Below are 21,274 nucleotides of genomic sequence, written 5' to 3' on the forward strand. Positions count from 1 at the left end.
GACATGAATGGCTCCAAGTCTAATCGACCATGAAGGGAAAAGCTGGGTTAACAAGCTGTTTCTATTAATGGTACGCTAGATATTCTAGAAACTTCCAAGCTTGAATAATTAAGAATCACATTTTGTGATAATAATGCTTCAAGAAACTCAGAAAAGGGAGGTTACTCTATGATCTTTAGTGTAAGGGAGATCATTCAACTATCTACCTGCTGCTATACCCTTCTTGAAATTCAGACAGTTCCAAGGCTTCTTTTGTACATGGTATGATGAAACAGTCACATATAGAATCTGAGACATAAAAATGTCAATTAATAAAAAATATAAAGCATTAGGAGTTAGAATAAACAGAAAACGATGTTTTATGGGGTATCTTTTTACTTTTGTCATGTCTGTGTATATCGATGCTGTGTACATAGAGAGATGTTGTTGACATTAAGATGAAAGCAACGAAGAAGGAGATTGCCATATGCTGTTGATGCGTCTCCATGTGGCTGCTCTTGTGTTGTTGCTGGAACTGGCTGTGTCCTGTGGTCAGTGGCTGGACTGTAAGAGGTCTGGAACCGAAAGACTTCGAGACGGTGTTGAAGCTAGCATTTTATACTGTATTATCGGCTTGCCGCAAGTTTGGAATAGACTGTCTCATGTGACCTTGTCAGAAGGCTGCGATTGGTTGAGTTGCACATTGGTGCGTAATAGAGCAAGAGACAAACTGTGCCAATACCAACCAATCAGAGTAGTGGACAAAACAGGGTCCAAAATAGCAGCTGAAGGCTAGCTGTTATCTACTTCATCCATACTTATATATACGAGGGGTGTTCAATAAGTAATGCCCCTGACCCATTTGCAGTTGTTTGATCTAGCTGAAATTTCTCTATTAATTAAGTGGCAAATTACAGCTCTGAACTAATTGTGGTTTTTGATTTACAGGTGTTTGAACTGAGTCAAGTGTGAAATGGAGCCTGTTGAGTGTCGAGCAGTGATCCGGTTTTTGTATTTGAAAGGACACACACCACAGGAGACTTTTGATGAAATGAAAGTAACTTATGGTGATGATGCCCTATCATATGACCTTGTAAAACGCTGGCATCGTGAATTCAAACATGGTTGGAACTCTGTGGAAACAGCTCCCAGATCTGGTCGCCCCCACCTTCTGCCATTGATGAGGCATCTGTCCGTCAAGTTGAGGCTGCCAGTTTGGAAGATTGACACATAACTATTCGCCTCACACTCAGACGGCACATCTTCTATTCCCTCTGTGCTACTTGTACTCCCCTCCCCACTGTTCCCAGTGGGTAAGTCCTCTCTCACTCTGCCTCGAGCTTTCTCTCACTCTCTCCTACCTTGATTGACTTCCTTGCCCTACTTGGATATTCCAAGTATCTCCTCTCTTCTTATTTCTTTATTGCCCACAAGGGGCTAAACAAGGACAGAGAAAGGGATTAAGTCGATTACATCGACCCCAGTGCGTGACTGGTACTTAATTTATCGACCCCGAAAGGATGAAAGGCAAAGTCAACCTCAGCGGAATTTGAACTCAGAACGTAACGGCAAATGAAATATCGCTAAGCATTTTGCCTGGCGTGCTAACGTTTCTGCAAGTTCACCACCTATTCCTCTCTTCTATCATACTCCAACCACTTGCCTTGCACATAGCCACTTCTTCCAGTTTCCCTACCTCTCTCAGCTGGCTTGCAAGCCACTTGGTGACCCCATGAGTGCTGGTGCCATATGAAATGCACCTGTGCCAGCACTATGGTGGAATTATTCCTCTCAGCAAGTATCCATTTTGTCCGATAAAATTACTTCGTTTTCTGAGTTATTTTCAACCATATTAGAAAATCCAGAGACTTGGAAGGCTTCAGAATTAGCACAAGCAATGGGATTCATTACAAGCCAAGAAGATTTTCATAAAAAAATTTTATTAGTAGTTTTTGAAACTACATCGAGTGGTTCAGAGATTCTGTATTCAATACTTCAAAAATGTTCACTTGGTATTTCAAGATGTATTTGTGAAGTTGAGAACTACAAAAAAAAAAAAAAAAAAAATTGATTCATTTCAAAGACAAATTTGAAAAATTTTACTCCTGGGTTTTGGATGGTGTCACTGATCCACCAGAGAAGTGAAGTCGTCACGAAGAACCAGAAATTTTAAGAACTTTGTTTCCCAACATTTTAGATGAAATTATTGTTCAAGTTGAGCAAAGATTTAAAATGATGGAAAAGTTCAAATTTGTTGAATTGTTGAATCCAGAGCTTTTTTCACATTTATGAAAAATAATTTTCAATGGAAGCATTTTCATCTCAGAATTTCTACAAAAATATATTGGAATTGGATGGACTGAAATGTGAGCTCAGATCAGTTTATGCTGCAGATTCTGCAAAGCAAGCATCAAGCATCCAAGAAGTTGCAGATATAATACAGGAACTTGAACTAAACTAAGCTCTGCTAGAAGTAACAAAATTACTACGTCTGATTCTAACCATATCTACCACATCTGCATCCTGTGAGAGAGTGTTTTCTTCTTTAAAGCAAGTCAATAATTAAATGAGATGTATGAATTACAGTGAAGAGAGAATGAATAATTTGGTTTTCATTTTGAAGAAGATGAGGGCAGAGCGTGGTGCTGATGCATTTTATAGCAAAGTGACCGAAGAATTTGCCAAAAAGCAAAGAAGAATTAAAATCATTAATGAAGTCAGATACTCCACCAACACAAATGTCAGAAGTGAAATTGAAAATGCCCTCAAGCTTATGAAAGCAGATAAAACTCCACGGAAAAATGGCATAACAACAGAGGTGTTAAGTAGGAGAGGAGAAGAGCTGTGGAAAATACTTGTTCTATGCTTCAATCACCACCTGAAGGAGAATCAAATACTGTTACCATGGGAAGAGTTACACAGAATCTTATTTCACAAGAAGGGTGATAAAGAAGATCTAAGAAACTATAATCCCAAGGTAGCGAGCTGGCAGAAACGTTAGCACGTCGGGCGAAATGTGTAGCTGTATTTCGTCTGTCGATACGTTCCGAGTTCAAATTCCACCGAGGTCGACTTTGCCTTTCATCCTTTCGGGGTCGATAAATGAAGTACCAGTTATGCACTGGGGTCGATATAATCGACTTAATCCGTTTCTCTGTCTTTGTTTGTCCCCTCTGTGTTTAGCTCCTTGTGGGCAATAAAGAAATATATAATCCCAAGCTGTTTACAAGGGTCTTAGTCTCAAGATTATTGAAATATCTCACTGACCAGCAGCCAACTGAGCAAGCAGGTTTTTGAATGAATTACAGTGTGATGGAGGTCATATATTCACTTTAACATAGCTTATAGTATCAGCGAAAGAATACAAGCTGCCTCTGAGCATCACTTCCATCAACTATGAAAAGGCCTTCAATAGCACTGAGATGAACACGTGTTGAAATCTCAGAAAATTCAAGGAGTTGAGGCGCAATACATCAAACTGTTCAAGTATGCAAACACCACTGATATAGCTCTGCTAGGGGGGTCACCAGTAAGAGATCCAATTGGGAAAAGCATCAAACAAGGTGATACTGTCTCTTCAAAGCCTTTCTCCACATGTCTAGAAATGGTCATCAGAAACATTGGCTGGACAGGAGGCACGAACACCAACAGTGAGCTACTAGCACATCTCCAATTCACAGATGACAGTAAATTTTCATTCCCCTGCTCGGATCTTTTCGGTTTGAACGGCAGTTTTTTCTGGCGGTGTCATATGAAATTGTCACCCATAATTATGACCCTAGTATCGATCTATTGCATTTCAATCTATTTTAGGGTTAGGGGTGGGGTGTTTTTTTCTTCACAAATGTAAATAAACCCAATCTGTTTCTTAAACGAGGGACATATTCATACGGCACAGAATGTTTTTTAACTCAATGGACGTCAGTGATTGGTTGAAATTGCAGAAATTGAAGAAAAAAAACAACAAATATCTTATAAACTATAGAATTTTCTCCATAAAGCCAAGAGAAAAAGATGTCTTATAAACACATTCTACCAGTATACGAAGTATAAAATTTTTTAGTTACCAAGAAATTATGTTAAAAACTGCTGTTCAAACCGAAAAGATCCCCCTGGTCTATCAACATTTTGATTTGAACTTTGCAGTATTTCACATGGTGGTGGTGGTGGGAAGCATCATTCCTCAGTAAGATCGGGGCTGTGAGGATAAAAAAAAAATGGACGTAGGAGTGGTTGTGTGGTAAGTAGCTTGCTTACCAACAACATGGTTCCGGGTTCAGTTCCCACTGGGCAAGTGTCTTCTACTATAGCCTTGTGAGTGGATTTGGTAGATGGAAACTGAAAGAAGCCCGTCGTATATATATATATGTGTGTGTGTGTGTGTGTATACGTTTGTGTGTCTGTGCTTGTCCCCCCAACATCGCTTGACAACTGATGCTGGTGTGTTTACGTCTACGCAACTTAACGGTTCGGCAAAAGAGACTGATAGAATAAGTACTAGGCTTACAAAGAATAAGTCCTGGGGTCGATTTGCTCGACTAAAGGCGGTGCTCCTGCATGGCCACAGTCAAATGACTGAAACAAGTAAAAGAGTAAATTGCTATGACCACTATATTAAATTGATTTTAAACTTCTAAAACTTGTCCAACCTGTGACAAAGAAAGAATTTGGAGACCCAGTACAAGCGGCACTGTCATGCTCTTAGCTGTCAGAAGTGAAAGTAGTCAACTTCGTGTATTTACGTCAGGTTTATACCTTCGTTTATTTACGTCCCACCACGCTGTTAGGTTTATAAAACAATTGAAGTTCAGTTTAAAGTTTATAAATAAATACATTTCATGTGGGCGCCATGTGGGCGATGTTTCGCTTGTCGTAACACACGTTTCCGTCGATTTCCGTAAAAAATGTAAACACTGAATCGGCCATACATACATACACACACATACATAGATACATACACACACACATACATGCAGACATACATATACACATACACCGAGTAAAAAATTTCAGTTATCTCTCTCTTTCACACATTACTCGGTCTCTTCACACACACTAACAGAAGCACTTCACTTACACAACATACTGTCTGTCTCCCACACCCCATCAAACACACACACGGGGACTTCAAAGAGAAAATTCCTCGTCATAAAATCGCTTCCTCTTAGTCTCTTTCGCTCTCATTACTTATGTAAAAAATAAAAGTTTTTTACGGAAATCGACGGAAACTTGTGCTACGACAAGCGAAACATCGCCTTCATGTGCTATGTATACATATGTATATATCACTTCTGACAGCTAAAAGCATGACAGTGCCGTACAAGCATACCTTGCCTTAAATCGTTTTCGTTTACACGTCGGTTTTCAAAAATAATATAGGGAAAAAAAAATCAAGTGAAGTTATTTTACTCAACTTTACGCCTGTCAGCCAAGATCGCCAAAAGCATATAAAATCATATCAAAATACATACAGTAAATATTAAGATAACATCATAAAGTAGTGGGTACTACTAGCGAAAAGTGGTCCCGATGCGCGCACGTACACACACACACTAAAGTTCTGAAAAGGAAAAAACAATTTAGAATCAATTGTAATCTTCAATGTTTACCAAAGTAATTGTCGAAAAAAAATGTAAGATAAGTAAATAAAACGGCACAGAGTTGAGGCATGTTCCCAAACTCTACCAAATACTCTGAGTTCTCAATAGAAATGAAATGTTGAATACTCTTTACTCCCTTTTACTTGTTTCAGTCATTTGACTGCGGCCATGCTGGAGCACCGCCTTTAGTCGAGCAAATCGACCCCAGGACTTATTCTTTGTAAGCCTAGTACTTATTCTATCGGTCTCTTTTACCGAACGGCTAAGTGACGGAGACGTAAACACACCAGCATCGGTCGTCAAGCGATGTTGGGGGGTATAAACACAGACACTCAAACATATACACACAAATACATACATATATCTATATACATATATACGACAGGCTTCTTTCAGTTTCCGCCTACCAAATCCACTCACAAGGCTTTGGTCGGCCCGAGGCTACAGTAGAAGACGCTTGCTCAAGGTGCCACGCAGTAGGAGTGAACCCTGAACCATGTGGTTTGTAAGCGAGCTACTTACCACACAGACACTAATAGTTTGTTTTTCTACAACTTTATAATGTGACGTAAAGTAGAGGTATTCGGGTATCTAATGTCGGGATACGAAACAGCTCCTTCGAGCGATTTGTGTGTACAAATGCAATTAGGTATCACTTTTCAACAGTTAAGGGGGGAACCATAATCGGCTTCTTTAGATCTATTTATACCTGAGTCCATTTAAGGAAAACAGTTCAACAGAATATTTTACCAGTATATATAATTTACTAACCGTTCGTATTTAAGGAAACATTTTAAATCAAGAGATAATTGCATTAATGTTCAGTATTGGAATTTATTTTTGATCCTATCTAGTATAATTTACCCTTAAAATCTCAATCCTGTATAAAATGTAATAGAAATTAGTGCAGAACTTCGTTGCATGGTTTTTCATTCTACTTCCGGTAATTAATCAGTTTCCAACTAGTTTCCTCGTGTCTTTGATCATGCCGCAAATTACGGTCAGTGCTCCCTACTTTGTTTATCGTTTATACTTTTCTCGTCAACATTATGATTATTTTTTTCTTGTTTTTGTGATTTTTAATGACAATGAAAAAAAAACTCTTACTGATACTGCATAAATGTAAACACGCAAATACAAATTTCTGTATTGTTCATATAGAAATTTTACGGAGTCTACCAAATCTAGAACTTTCTCCCGTGTCCCTTTTTTTTGTTTTGGGGGTATATTTCTCGTATTATTTTTCTGTTTTTAATCGCAGTAGTATTTTCGAGGTTATATTTTCAGTAAAAAAAAAACCAAACAAAAAAAACGACCGCTAATTAACTTAATAAACGTTTGATTAAATGGCAATATTAATGGTAAAGTTGTGTTCTAAGTTATGTACTATAGGTGCTGGTGGGGGCAAACAGACACAAATAATTATATTTGACAGGCATCTATGCAGTTTTCTTCCACCAAATTCACATTGTGTTTGTCTGCTCGGGACTGTAATGGAAGACACAGGTGTAACGCGGAAGGACTGAACCTGAAACCAAGTGGTCTGCAAAGCAAGTTTTTTAATCACACCACCATGCGTGCACCTGTTACTGCATAACTTGCTGAAATTTTGCACAGATATGTTTTCTAGAGTGTATAATACGATGTTGTTGACAATATAGCCCACCCTTAGTCTTTTCTTTCACAACTCTTTTTAAAATGGTATTTTGCGGAAATGTTTTTTCGAGATCGTAGATTACTTAATGCCGATATTTCAAGCATATTAATCAGAAATTGGTGATAATTAAAGTCGAGGTGTAATTTACATCCTCGAAAAAATTTTCGAGGCGTAGTTTACATCCTTGAAAAAATATCTACAAAATGTTATGAATTCGAAGCGAGTTATGAGAAAATAAAGACGCAAATGGGCAGAATGATGCAAGACTATTTCCTAATATTTTTTTATAGTATTATCAAATTAATCGTAATCGTCACCCTCGTAAATTTCTTAAAAAATATGCATTTCAGAAAGTTACGGAGGAAAAAAAATTCTGTTGGGTCGGAATACGCCAATGTGATTGATGGCCATGCTCTTACGGACAGCAGGAATTTTCTTCTGCCTTAGAAAATGCTCAGACTTTTACCCAAATTGACTTAGTAATAGCAGATTGATAAGACCAGACTAGTGTCGAGCTGGAAGCTGTTAGCAAAACAGATGTTGCAACACCCTTTCTTCAGTTTCAATGTCTTTGTATACCTTTTGGTCTTGAACATTCCAGTGTTTCTTAGACACTACCCTATGGGATCTACTCTATGAGTTTGCTTATATTGACATTTTATGAGTGGCAAGTTCCATGGAAGACAAACATGAACAACACCTCAAAATTTTGTTTGAATGTTCATGAGACTATGGGATTGTTACTAACTCTCATATGTATCATCATCATCGTTTAACGTCCGCTTTCCATGCTAGCATGGGTTGGACGGTTCAACTGGGGTCTGTGAAGCCAGAAGGCTGCACCAGGCTCCAGTCTGATCTGGCAGTGTTTCTACGGCTGGATGCCCTTCCTAACGCCAACCACTCTGTGAGTGTAGTGGGTGCTTTTTACGTGCCACCGGCATGGAGGCCAGGCGAGGCTGGCAAACGGCCACGATCGGATGGTGCTTTTTACATGCCACCGGCACGGAGGCCAGGCGAGGCTGGCAACGGCCACGATCGGATGGTGCTTTTTACGTGCCACGGGCACGGAGGCTAGTTCCTAATTTCATCACTTCCCTCCTTGGGATATATACTATTGACAAGGAAGGAATTTATCTACTCTGTGGAACAAAATCAATCCTTGAATTTCCTACTGCATATTCACTACACATTTGTGTTGGTATTTTATTCCCCATTATGTCAAGGTAATTCAATTCTTCATGCATTTTATCATAAAAAAAAAAGGAACCTCAAAGTAAACAACCTGCAACAGTTATGATGAGGATATATCTAAAATCTGGGAGGCATTTTCAATAGCCTAAAATATGTATACATTTTCAAGATTTTAACATACACATATGCACACAAAAAAAATTAAAAGATTCTATCTTTTATCTTCACTTATGCACTCAAGCATGTTTTTAATAACACTTTTGACACTTGGCAATGGCTAACTGCCATGTGGAAAAGTGTTGTAGCAGCTGTTTTCAGGGTTGTTGCAATCATATGACATTTTAACTTTATGAATAATCAGATTTGGACCTGATGGGGAGTAAATCACATCATCTGTGTTGTTTGAGAGGAAGAGTTTTTTTTGTTTTTACTATAGGGATAATAAATCTCTGAACGAGGTATAAACAGCAACTGCACGACAATGTGAGGTATATTTGCCATCTCAATATGTCTAACCACTAAGGGTGGGTGTTACTGTAGCTTGTAGCCCAGGAGAACATCTCCAGCTGGCTTTAGGCACACTTTCTGTGCACTTAAAGTATTTGCAAAGGGAGGTGATTGTCGTACGCTGATGACAGGTCAATACCTAGAAACTGCAGTCCGTGCGTATCACTTAGGTTGACGAGAGAGGGATGACTTCTCTTTGCAAATACCATAAGAGCACAGAAAGTGTGCCTAAAGCCAGCTGGAGACGATGTTCTCCTGGGGCTACAAGCTACAGTAACACCAACCCTTAGTGGTTAGCCATATTCAGATGGCAAATATACCTCACACTATAGGGATAATTCTAAGAAAAATATGTCTCTTGGCCCTCCTTTCTATAGTTTGACATCTGATTAATGTGTCTCAGTTTTCCTCATTCTCTGAAATAAAGCTTTAATATATGTTAGGAAACTCACACTCTGTCTTGTCCAGATATCAATATTATTTTAATAACATGAAAACACTCATATTTTTAACAACAAATATTGGTCTTGAAATTCTACTATCAACTACTTATGATATCACCATGGGCTCTTTGGACTGGCCCCTAGTCACCAACTTGGTGGGCCCATTCCTCCTATTTCAGATTAATCAACACTTCTCTGGGCTTAATGGATTTCCATATAGATGAGATACTCTCTTCATATCTGCTGGGAGCTTGAAGTTAGGCATTGAGCATACATGCATGCTCTCTTGCCACAACAAGGCCAGATCCAAGAGGGGATTAGTACAAACAACTAAACAAATTACTAGATTATATGTTTCTTTCGTGAGAGCTGATTAATGATGATAACAATAACTAATTTTGAGACTTTTGAAAGTAAAGTTGTTGAAAAAATTATGTAATTCATAAAATTCATCATCATTCCCTCTCTCTCTTTCGGAGAGGCACAAGCACCTACACACACATATACACACACACGGCAGTAACTTCCACCTACCAAATTTAATCACAAAGCTCCGGTCGGCTTGGGGCTATAGCGGAAGACACCTACCCAAAGTGCCACGCAGTGGGACTGAACCCGAAACCATGTAGTTAGGAAGCAAGCTCTCTAACCACACAGCCATGCCCGCACCCAGAAATTTATTTCTTATACTATTGGGTTAACTGGAATTTTGTTTTGGACTTTAGTTTCTGTAAATTGTGAAGCAACCATTTCTATAATCCATTGTCATTATCACTGTTTTTTCAGGAGATTAGTGAAGCTACTGCTTTGAAAGAGAAAGGCAACACTTTATTTAAGAATGGCCAGTATGAAGAAGCTGTCAGTGCTACACCGAAGCTTTGAATATCAGCGATGTTCCTACTGAAGAGAAAATAGCCTGCCTTAAAAACCGAAGTGCTTGTTATCTTAAAACAAAACAGTATCTGTTTGCTGTTTCAGATGCTACTGAAGGTTAGTAAATATACTCTTTACTCTTTTACTTGTTTCAGTCATTTGACTGCGGCCATGCTGGAGCACCGTCTTTAGTCGAGCAAATCGACCCCGGGACTTATTCTTTGTAAGCCCAGTACTTATTCTATCGGTTTCTTTTGCCGAACCGCTAAGTGACGGGGACGTAAACACACCAGCATCGGTTGTCAAGCAATGCTAGGGGGACAAACACAAATACACAAACACACACACGACAGGCTTCTTTCAGTTTCCGTCTACCAAATCCACTCACAAGGCATTGGTCGGCCCGGGGCTATAGCAGAAGACACTTGCCTAAGATGCCATGCAGTGGGACTGAACCCAGAACCATGTGGTTGGTTAGCAAGCTACTTACCACACAGCCACTCCTGCGCCTATGTCTAGTATTTACTAATAATAGGTTTACTTGTTGAATGTTTAGTTTTTCTTGTTTGATTTTATGATTAATATTTCCTCATTGAGAAGCATGAATAACCCCAAAAATATTTGTTTGTGTATCATTTAAAAATCATCCATATTAGATGTTAACAATTCTCTACATTATAAGCCGGATGATAATAAATGAATTTAGATTTTGATATAACTCCAGTTTACATTATTTACATTCAATGGATATTTGTCCTCATCTTGTTTGTTGTTAACAAACAAAACAAGATGAGGACAAATATCCGTCGAATGTAAATAATGTACATAATTCCTCATCTCTTAAATATAGAACTGTAACTCCAGTTTAGTTTATTCCGTTTAGTACTTGAGCAAAAATTTGGGAGTGACTCATAGATTCTTTACACTGGTCATGTAATGCTTTTATTTTATCTAGTTTAGTGAATCAGATAGGTGCTACTCTTGTTTGTTTTTGACAAAATGAGGAAAATGTTAATTCGTGTTAGATATCAAGCATGAAATCATGTTCTACTTGAGAAAGTTAAAACAAAAAAAAAAAAAAAAAAAAAAAAAAAAAAAAAAAAGCAGTCTCTTTAACTACTTTGTTAGTTGACACTAGGTAAATCTTTGTAACAGCTTTATGTAGTAACTTTTGTGAGCGTATTAGCCATTTGTATGATTACTGACCATGTGTCAGTAACTTTGAAAATTTTTTTTGTTTGTAATTCATAGATGGCGGTACCCCAGTATGGCCACAGCTCGTGAGCTGAAACTAGATAAAAAAAAAAAATAGACCTTATCATTCATAAGCTTTTCTATTTTTATATAAATTTCAGCTTCCTGATAAATATAAATAGGTTGTAGTGAGAGTTTGATTCAAGACCTCACATGTTCAGTTTTCAGTTAAAACCACATTCAGGTCAGGTGATGTTCTTTGATTACCAATCAATCAGTTTGAAGAAACATCATGCCCTATCAAGCTGCCAGACGAGATGGTGAAGATGCTGACGACCGCTTTGTTCAAAGCCTCCCTTTACTTCAAGTGGCCTGAACTCTTTACATGAACACCACCCTGTACTTAACTCCATGTCCCCCTACATGGCCTTGCTATTTGCTTTTGAGCCAAATTAACTAACTAACTAACTAACATGTTCTATGATCTTTTCCTGTGCAAAAGAGGTTATAAAAGCAAAATTGCGCCAAGATCAACTGCAGAGGTTGAGAGTTACTGGAGAACATACATCCTCACCAGTTACCAAAAGCCAATATCAGAGCAAGCTACAGCAGAAGCTGTCAAGTTTTCCTTTGAATTTTAATCTGGGTATAAAGGACTTCCTAAACAATGACAGACCAACCTTTTCCTGCCTCTCAAGCAACACTGATCTTTTCTGTTCATGATTTAAGTACATCTAAGTCCTTTTTCTAATAACCTACATAACACTATTGGCAACTATTAGAAAATCATTCATATGCAATGTAAATATTCTAATTTCCTAAATCTCTCTATATATAAAGCTGAAGTTGTCTGTGTATGGCAGGTTTGGTAACCTTCAACTAACACTATCTCCTCTGAGACCCTGTGGCGCAAGTTGACCAAAATTGAGAGTATGATAGAAGAAGGCTTGCTCTTCCTTCCGTAGAAGGAAAAATTCAAATCGGACCATGTTAACGCCAAAAATTATTTACATCAAAAAGGTGCTTTTTTTCTATGAAAATCCATATTTTTTACAATTTTATGACTGCTGTGTCATCATTTTTCGGTGTATTTCAACCAGAAAAATATTCACTTAAAGAGAATAACAAGCTACATAATGCAAAATTTTTACTTTTCAAAAATTGCAGTTCTAAAGGGTCGAAACAAACCTGACCAACGCCGAGTGATACTGCTAGTAACAAATTAACTTCAAATATTTACTCATTGAGGTTTGTTATTGGAACAACATGTGACTGCTTCACCCCAACTCAACAACCCATACACCAACAACACCTAGAGTGTGATTATTTTGACTATATAATTGATATTTTAGGTATTCGGCTATGTTATATTTTAGTTATTTTAACACTGTGCCTGTGGCATGTAAGCTAACCATCCGAACGTGGCCGTTGCCAGCGCCACCCCCGACGGGCCTCCGTGCTGGTGGCACATAAAAAGCACCATCTGATCGTGGCCGTTGCCAACCTCGCTTGGCCTCCGTGCCGGTGGCATGTAAAAGGCACCATCCGATCGTGGCCGTTTGCCAGCCTCATCTGGCACCTGTGCTAGTGGCACGTAAAAAGCACCCACTACACTCACAGAGTGGTTGGCGTTAGGAAGGACATCCAGCCGTAGAAACACTGCCAGATCAGACTGGAGCCTGGTGCAGCCTTCTGGCTTCCCAGACCCCAGTTGAACCGTCCAGCTCATGCTAGCATGGAAAGCGGATGCTAAACGATGTCTTTCTTGATGATAGACATCCTCTTGTCTAAATCATTCCTTACACTACACAAATGTTTGTTTGGTTTTATATTAATATTTTTCATTTTGTTTTCTTGTAGCTCTCAAAGAAAATCCTCATGATACAAAAGCTTTGTATCGGCGTTGCCAAGGATACCAAGAGTTGGGACAAATTGAAGATGCTTACAAAGATGCTACACAATTAATTAAAATAGATCCAAAAAATCAAGCTGTCCAGATAATTATGCAAAAACTTGTGTCTCCAATGCAGGAAAAAGTTAGTTTTGTTTTTATTAATTTTTATCAAGCTAATGAGGTGTTTTTGATGTGCTCCTGTTTCTATGCCTACATGGAATAGATATTTACATCACCAGTTACTTTTTATGTCATATTTTTCTTGATAATTTCTTTTGACATAAGTGTTTCTGCTTGGGTAATCTTTTAGAGGTGAAAGGGTGTAATATATATAAAATAATGTTCCTTCTCGAGCTATGCCAGGCTCATAAGTACCGGTTTCCCGGTTTCAGTGGCGTTGAAATTCCCCACCTGGATGGGACGCTGGTCTGTCGCAGGATTACTCATTTTTGCCAGCTGAGTGAACTGGAGTAACGTGAAATGAAGTGTTTTGCTCAAGAACACGACGCATCGCCCAGTCCAGGAATCGAAACCACAACCTTATGATCATGAGTCCAACACCCTAACAACTAAGCCACGCACCTCCACCGAGATGAAAGGGTAGCTATGTATACTCTTTACTCTCTCTTTTACTTGTTTCAGTCATTTGACTGCGGCCATGCTGGAGCACCACCTTTAGTTGAGCAAATCGACCCCGGGACTTATTCTTTGTAAGCCCAGTACTTATTCTATTGGTCTCTTTTGCTGAACCGCTAAGTGACGGGGACGTAAACACACCAGCATCGGTTGTCAAGCAATGCTAGGGGGACAAACACACACACACATATATATATATATATATATATATATATATACACATTTATACGACAGGCTTCTTTCAGTTTCCATCTACCAAATCCACTCACAAGGCATTGGTCGGCCCGGGGCTATAGCAGAAGACACTTCCCCAAGATGCCATGCAGTGGGACTGAACCCGGAACCATGTAGTTGGTTAGCAAGCTACTTACCATACAGCCACTCCTGCGCCTATTATGATGTATAATAGAAAACATCTTGTCCACAGTAAAAGTTGTCACTTATTCAGAAGATTATAGAAACCAACCACATTTAAGTGCTGTGGATTTCTGTTTCCTGCAATGATTTATTTTTAACTTTTGATTAATCTTTTGCAAATTTCACACAATTGTTTGTCTGTCATAGGATAATAATGTGTTTTTTTTTAAAAAAAACCAAACATTCTCCAAATATGAATTTGTTTTACAAGATACCTGATGTGAAATCATGTGTAGAAACAGATATTGTTATATTTGGAGATGGTCATATTTTTGTCAATAAAACTTACTATATAGGCGTAGGAGTAGCTGTGTGGTAAGTAGCTTGCTTATGAACCACATAGCTCCAGGTTCAGTCCCACTGTGTGGTACCTTGCGCAAGTGTCTTCTACTATAGCCTCGGGCCGACCAAAGCCTTGTGAGTGGATTTGGTAGACAGAAACTGAAAAGAAGCCCGTCGTATATATATATATATATATATATATATATATATATATGTATATATATATATATATATATATATATATATATATATATATATATATGTATATGTATATATATATATATATGTATATATATATATATGTATATTATATATGTATATATATATATATATATATATATGTATATATATATATATATATATATATATATGTATATATATATATATATATGTATATATATATATATATATGTATATATATATATATATATATATATATATAATATATATATATATGTTATATATATATATGTATGTGTGTGTATATGTTTGTGTGTCTGTGTTTGTCCCCCAACATCGCTTGACAACCGATGCTGGTGTGTTTATGCCACCGTAACTTAGCAGTTCGGCAAAAGAGACCGATAGAATAAGTACCAGGCTTCCAAAGAATAAGTCCTGGGGTCGATTTGCTCGACTAAAGGCGGTGCTCCAGCATGGCCACGGTCACATGACTGAAACAAGTAAAAGAGTATATACTTGGTCTTCACTTCAGCTTTATTATTATTATTATTATTTAGTGTCCTTTGTCTAAGCTCTTTGGTCACACATCCTGTGACCTCTTCAATGATTCTTTATCCCATGTGTCTCATCTTGTTCTCTTTAGTCCAATAATAATAAAAACTGAAATGAAGACCAAGTATGTAGTGTGTTTTATTGGCAAAAATAAGACCATCCCCAAATATAACAATATTCTCCAAATATTTTTCTGCTTAGGAGGTGACTGAAACTGTTAAGCAGGGATTGATTCTCTGAATTCTAGCATTACAACTCATGTGGCTAACTCATCTCTTCCTTCTTCCAAGGTTGATAAACTAAGTTTTACACTGGTCTTTAGTTATGTAGTGTAGGTATTAGGGTTGTTAAATAACTACTGATGAATATCAACATATGATGGACTGTGTATTACATTCATAATAACCACACTAATAGTTTCATGTAATATCATAGGTCACTCTTTCTGGGAATTCAGAATCTCAGATTTTTTTAATGCTCCATGGAATTTCTAGAAAGTTTGACCTGACTATTTGGTAGGAAGATTCCAGCTCACTTGCTCACAAACCTGCTGATTTGACTCTCTTCTTGTCTTGAGACAGCATTTACCCGGGGTGGGTTGAGCTGGCTTCATTCATCCTCAATGCTGCATCTCTCACAAACGCCGTGCAGGCCTGGCGATTTGAGGCTAAACGACCGCGTGATATCCAACCACTCCCTATTCCAGCGGCGAATGCTGTAGACATGGGGGCCTAGGTTGGGTTCCAGATCAGCCTTGACTGTCATCAGCCAGGTTTTTCGTTGTCCACCATATCGCTTTCGCCAACCCTGAAGGGGAGCTGGGGCAATTGCTTCGTAGATGAATTCTCCTGGTTGATGACGGAGGGCATGACCCAGCCAACGCAGACGTCTTGTTAGTATGACTTGTCGGAGAGAGGTGATTCTGCAGTGGTGTTGCACCGAATTGTTGGACACAAAGTGATTCCATCGGACATGAAGGACATGATTTGACTGGCTGAGCTGTGTTTGCATTGGTGCTAATGCCTTTTATGGCAACATTTAGTTTTTCATAATGGGTCTTGCTTTTATGAGTGTGGTAGGCTCTGTCCTGCACACAAGGGTACAAAACTCAGGAACAGTCACACTGCAAGTTCAGTCAGCTTCGTCCATTCTATGAAATAATTTGGTCGTGCTGGTCAAAATGCTTAAAAATTCACTCTGTCAAAACTATTGTAATTTTCAGGTTAAAGAACGTACAAGTATGGATGGTAAAGTTGCTCAGATGTTCAGTTTGGCATTCCAGGATAATCCAGATGTGACAAGAGAAACAAAACTAACGGTAAGTTTGACAATGTGAAATAATTGTTACAACTGGTAATTGGTTTTATGTAGCTAATTGATGCTGGAAATATATTTTGTTATATCATTTAAATGAAATTGTTTGAGCTTGGTTAATAGATAAATGAAAACTAATTACGTTACTAACGAGCTCCTGTAAGTACTGAGGAGAAAGCTATGTTAAGCTTTTACAGTTCAACATAGTTACTTCGATAATCTTGTATGTTTAAATTATTATTTAGATTTTTTGAGTAACTGTTAAATTTTTACAATTTAGCTAAATTATTCAGACTTGTGTATTTTCATTGACATCTTTGCCAAAGTGTAGTATGAGAAAATGATCAAAATACAAGAAACTTGAAATGGAAATAAGATGTGGAGAATGTAAATACTTATTTCTTTATCACCCACAAGGGGCTAAACATAGAGGGGACAAACAAGGACTGACATAGGTATTAAGTCGATTACATCGACCCCAGTGTGTAACTGGTTCTTAATTTATCGACCCCGAAAGGATGAAAGGCAAAGTCGACCTCGGCGGAATTTGAACTCAGAACGTAACGGCAGACGAAACGACCGCAAAGCATTTCGCCCGGCGTGCTAACGCTTCTGCCAGCTCGCCGCAGAATGTAAATACTGGCATCTTGGTAGTGTTTCTGAAAATGTTTGATGTGTTGAGAAGCAGAATTATGCATCTGAGATGTGATCACCAGTGTATCAACTGTAGAGATGGTCGTGGTTTTGTGTGAGACTATGATGACGGTAGAATTGACCAGAAAGAGAAAGTTCTCAGAGACATATTGGCACTGACATCTTGTACAATGTTATGTAATTCATGTCATAATATGTGAAAATATGTAACGATTCTACAGTCTATTTGCTTCCTCGGATGTCATGAGGATATATGCTTGTGTATGTGCACACACTTGTGTGTGTGTGTGTAAATATGTATGCCTTTGTTTATATGTACTTATTTGTGCATACGTATATATCTATATTTACTACATGTCTGTGTATCTTAACATGTAACTTTGAAGAAAGTATGTATGCTGATGTAAATTTAAGAGAGTGTGTATTTATGTATGTTGGTAAGGGCGTGTGTGTGTATGAGCGTGAGTATATGTATTTGTGTGTCCGTGGGCATCTGTGTGCTTTATATGAATATCTGTGCATGTATCTCTTTACATATAATATGTATGGTATGTATATGAACTGGCAGAAATGTTAGCATGCTGGGCAGAATGCTTAGTGGTATTTCGTCTGCCGCTACGAACCGTCCAACCCATGCTAGCATGGAAAACGGACGTTAAACGATGATGATGATGATGGTTATTTTATTAAACACTGCTACCATTATTAGTTGCATCACCTCTGTCATCATCATCTTTGCAGGGTTTAGATTCTTTGATTCTGTCATTATTAGTGCTAAAAGCAGTATGTTAGCTAATTACACATGACTAATTAAAAGCAATTATTTCATTTCTGATTCATCAAATTTATTGATTATATTTTGTCAGGCAACCAACAACATTATAGTTCTTGCTCGTGAGGAATCCGGAGCTCAGAAAATAATCAGAGAAAATGGTATTTTTTTCCTTCACAAAATGGCACTAATGAAAGAGGATTCTGAACTTCAGCAAGCTTCTTACCGTGCATTGGCTAACCTTGCAGAAAATAGCCGAATTCGAGTAAGTGACAATCATCAATGCTTATTCTTTTATTGGTATTTTTTTTATACTTCATCAGTTGAAATGTTTTTTGGAAGTTAATACCTTAGAATAGTTTGTTTTACTTTTTTGCAGATTAATAGTAAAGTTTTGATGTATTTAAAATGCTAATTACTCATAGCTGTTATGAGGTGCTGTTTATTAATTAGTGTGGCTTGGACAGATGTTTAGATTTAAACATATTTTACCTGGGTGTAGGAGTGGCTATGTGGTAAGTAGCTTGCTTACTAACCACATGGTTCCGGATTCAGTCCCACTACGTGGCACCTTGGGCGAGTGTCTTCTACTATAGCCTCGGGCCAACCAAAGCCTTGTGAGTGGAATTGGTAGACGGAAACTGAAAGAAGCCCGTCGTATATGTGTATATATGTATGTGTGTGTGTATATGTTTGTGTGTCTGTGTTTGTCCCCACAACATCGCTTGACAACTATGCTGGTGTGTTTACGTCCCCGTAACTTAGCGGTTCGGCAAAAGTGACTGATAGAATAAGTACTAGGCTTACAAAGAATAAGTCCTGGGGTTGATTTGCTCGACTAAAGGCGGTGCTCCAGCATGGCCACAGTCACGTGACTGAAACAAGTTAAAAGAGTATGTTCTTAAAGTTTTACCGAGGGTCCTTAACTTTATTAGAGAAGGGATGTAAAAGGAGCAGGTTATTTGACTGACGCAAATAATTGTCCAAAAACTGTTGAGAATTTTGGAAATTATATAATGGTGGAAAGAATATTTCAAATTTAAACAGGTCGGTGTAATTGTTTGTGCACATTTGTATTAATTTTACAGATTTTTAAGTGGCAATGAAAGCAGGTATTTTTGGAACTCCATTGATGGAAAATTACTAGTTTGAAATTGTCAGTTTTCAAAAAGGCTGAATCTGCTATGAAGACTATTATTTGTTTAAAGTGTATGTACCTTTTGGTAATAGGATCCTTGCCCCACCCAAAAAAAAAAACTTCTCATAGAAAGTTACTTCTCTCTGAGTTTCATATTTTCAACAAGATATCTAATACCATTAATATTACAGAAGATAAATGTTTGTTTTTGTCTATATCTTTATCTACATATATCTGAAAATGCTGTAATATCTATGAAGTGATTTTATAATGTTGTTTACTTGTTTTTACAGGCAGAAAAAATTCTAAAAGAAATAAGTCTTCCAGTGGTATTGGAAACATTGAATACTTCTAATGAGAAACTATGTGTGACAGCTTCTCAACTTATATCCGGTATAATCAATGCTATTACAGATGTTGATGCATTCAAAGCACTTGTCAAAGAACAGACTGCTATGAAAAGAAGAGGAGAACGTGTGAAGCCAGCAAAATTTACAATAGGTAATTCTATGAAACTATTTAGGGGATAATACTTTTCCTGTCAAATTTTCTATTTCTTTCTTTAGCTTTGCATAAAATAAAAAAAAACCCATCTCATATTGCTGTAATTACATACATATTATAAGATGTTCAAAAGACTTCCACTGTGACTGACCTTGCAACACAAGCTCTCCTATATTGGGTAATTTATCAATTATAGATAATACATGAAGGCACGTAAGAGAACCATCCGAACGTGGCCGTTGCCAGCGCCGCCCCGACTGGCCTCGTGCTGGTGGCACGTAAAAAGCACCATCTGTTCGTGGCAGTTGCCAGCCTCGCCTGGCCCCCGTGCCGGTAGCACGTAAAAAGCACCATCTGATCGTGGCCGTCCGATCATACAGCACAATGTTTTTTACCTCAATGGACATCAGTGATTGGTTGAAATTGCAGAAATTGAAGAAAAAAACCCAAATATCTAACAAACTAGAATTTTCTCAATAAAGCCAAGAGAAAAGGTGTTTTATAAACACATTCTACCTGTATACGAAGTTTAACATTTTTTAGTTACCTAGAAATTATGTATCAGCAAACCAATTCTCTTGTGTCAGTGGAATGATAAACTACACAAAACCCGTACAGTAAAGTAGTTGATGAAAAAAGCAGCATCCAGTTATGAAAACCATATTGAAACGCATGACATATACAGCAACAAAGATTTTCTGTGTTGTGTGTAACATAACAAAGGACAGTAACCAAAGGCAAAATTATGTTAGACTTACTTTACTCATGCAGCTACAGAAAACACCCTAAAATGATGATGATGGCACCACCATTGGTATTATTGTCATTGTCATTTTATGTTAATTTTTTTCCATACTTGCATGGGTTTGATAAGTCTAATAGCATTTTACCTCTGTTACTGTCATCCAACCAAAATGCAAATATATGGGAAACTACCACCTGTGTCATCTCTTGTGAAAGGTAGAAGAGTCCAGTTTGCTGGACATTGTTGTAGAGCTGAAAACGAGGCAATTTCTACTCTTCTTCTCTGGAAGCCATCTACTTGCAATACCAGAGGGCGCACACTCTCCTACCCTGATGTAATCTCCAGGGGTACAGGCATCCAGCAACAGGACCTCCGTAATGCTATGATGGACCATGAAGTCTGGCGTAGCATGGTAAATTCCATTGTCTCGACCACGGTCGAACAATGATGATGATGTTATTGTGTATGGTGTTGATGAATTTTTAATGTAATTTGCAGTTTTTTGTAAAAAAACAATTTGGTACAATCACAAGCAAATTATAACAGCTCCAAAAATTAATTACAAATGTACCTTTCGTAAATTTCTTGAAAATTATCCGTGTAGTGTTTGAAAACAATCTATTGCATAAAAGTGCCAATATAAGCATGTGCTATGAATAAATGAAAATAGTCATATCCATATGTATTTAGTCTCACTGTGAATTTAGGCCTGCAAAAAACTTCTTAGTAACTTAAGTAT

General features: G+C 37.8%; 1 protein-coding gene across 1 annotated transcript in view; it reads left to right on the forward strand.

Annotated features, from left to right (window-relative positions):
• Positions 1–2,605: 2,605 nt before the first annotated feature.
• Positions 2,606–21,274, forward strand: part of LOC115209575 (protein unc-45 homolog B-like) — a 52,159-nt gene continuing 33,490 nt past the window's right edge. Inside the window, 7 exon segments of the mRNA XM_029778012.2 lie at positions 2,606–2,956; positions 10,167–10,242; positions 10,245–10,370; positions 13,308–13,483; positions 16,631–16,726; positions 18,243–18,413; positions 19,580–19,787. Coding sequence (XP_029633872.1) covers positions 2,606–2,956; positions 10,167–10,242; positions 10,245–10,370; positions 13,308–13,483; positions 16,631–16,726; positions 18,243–18,413; positions 19,580–19,787 — 1,204 coding nt within the window.

The sequence above is a fragment of the Octopus sinensis genome, linkage group LG3 (genome assembly GCF_006345805.1).
Source record: "Octopus sinensis linkage group LG3, ASM634580v1, whole genome shotgun sequence".
Classification (NCBI taxonomy): domain Eukaryota; kingdom Metazoa; phylum Mollusca; class Cephalopoda; order Octopoda; family Octopodidae; genus Octopus; species Octopus sinensis.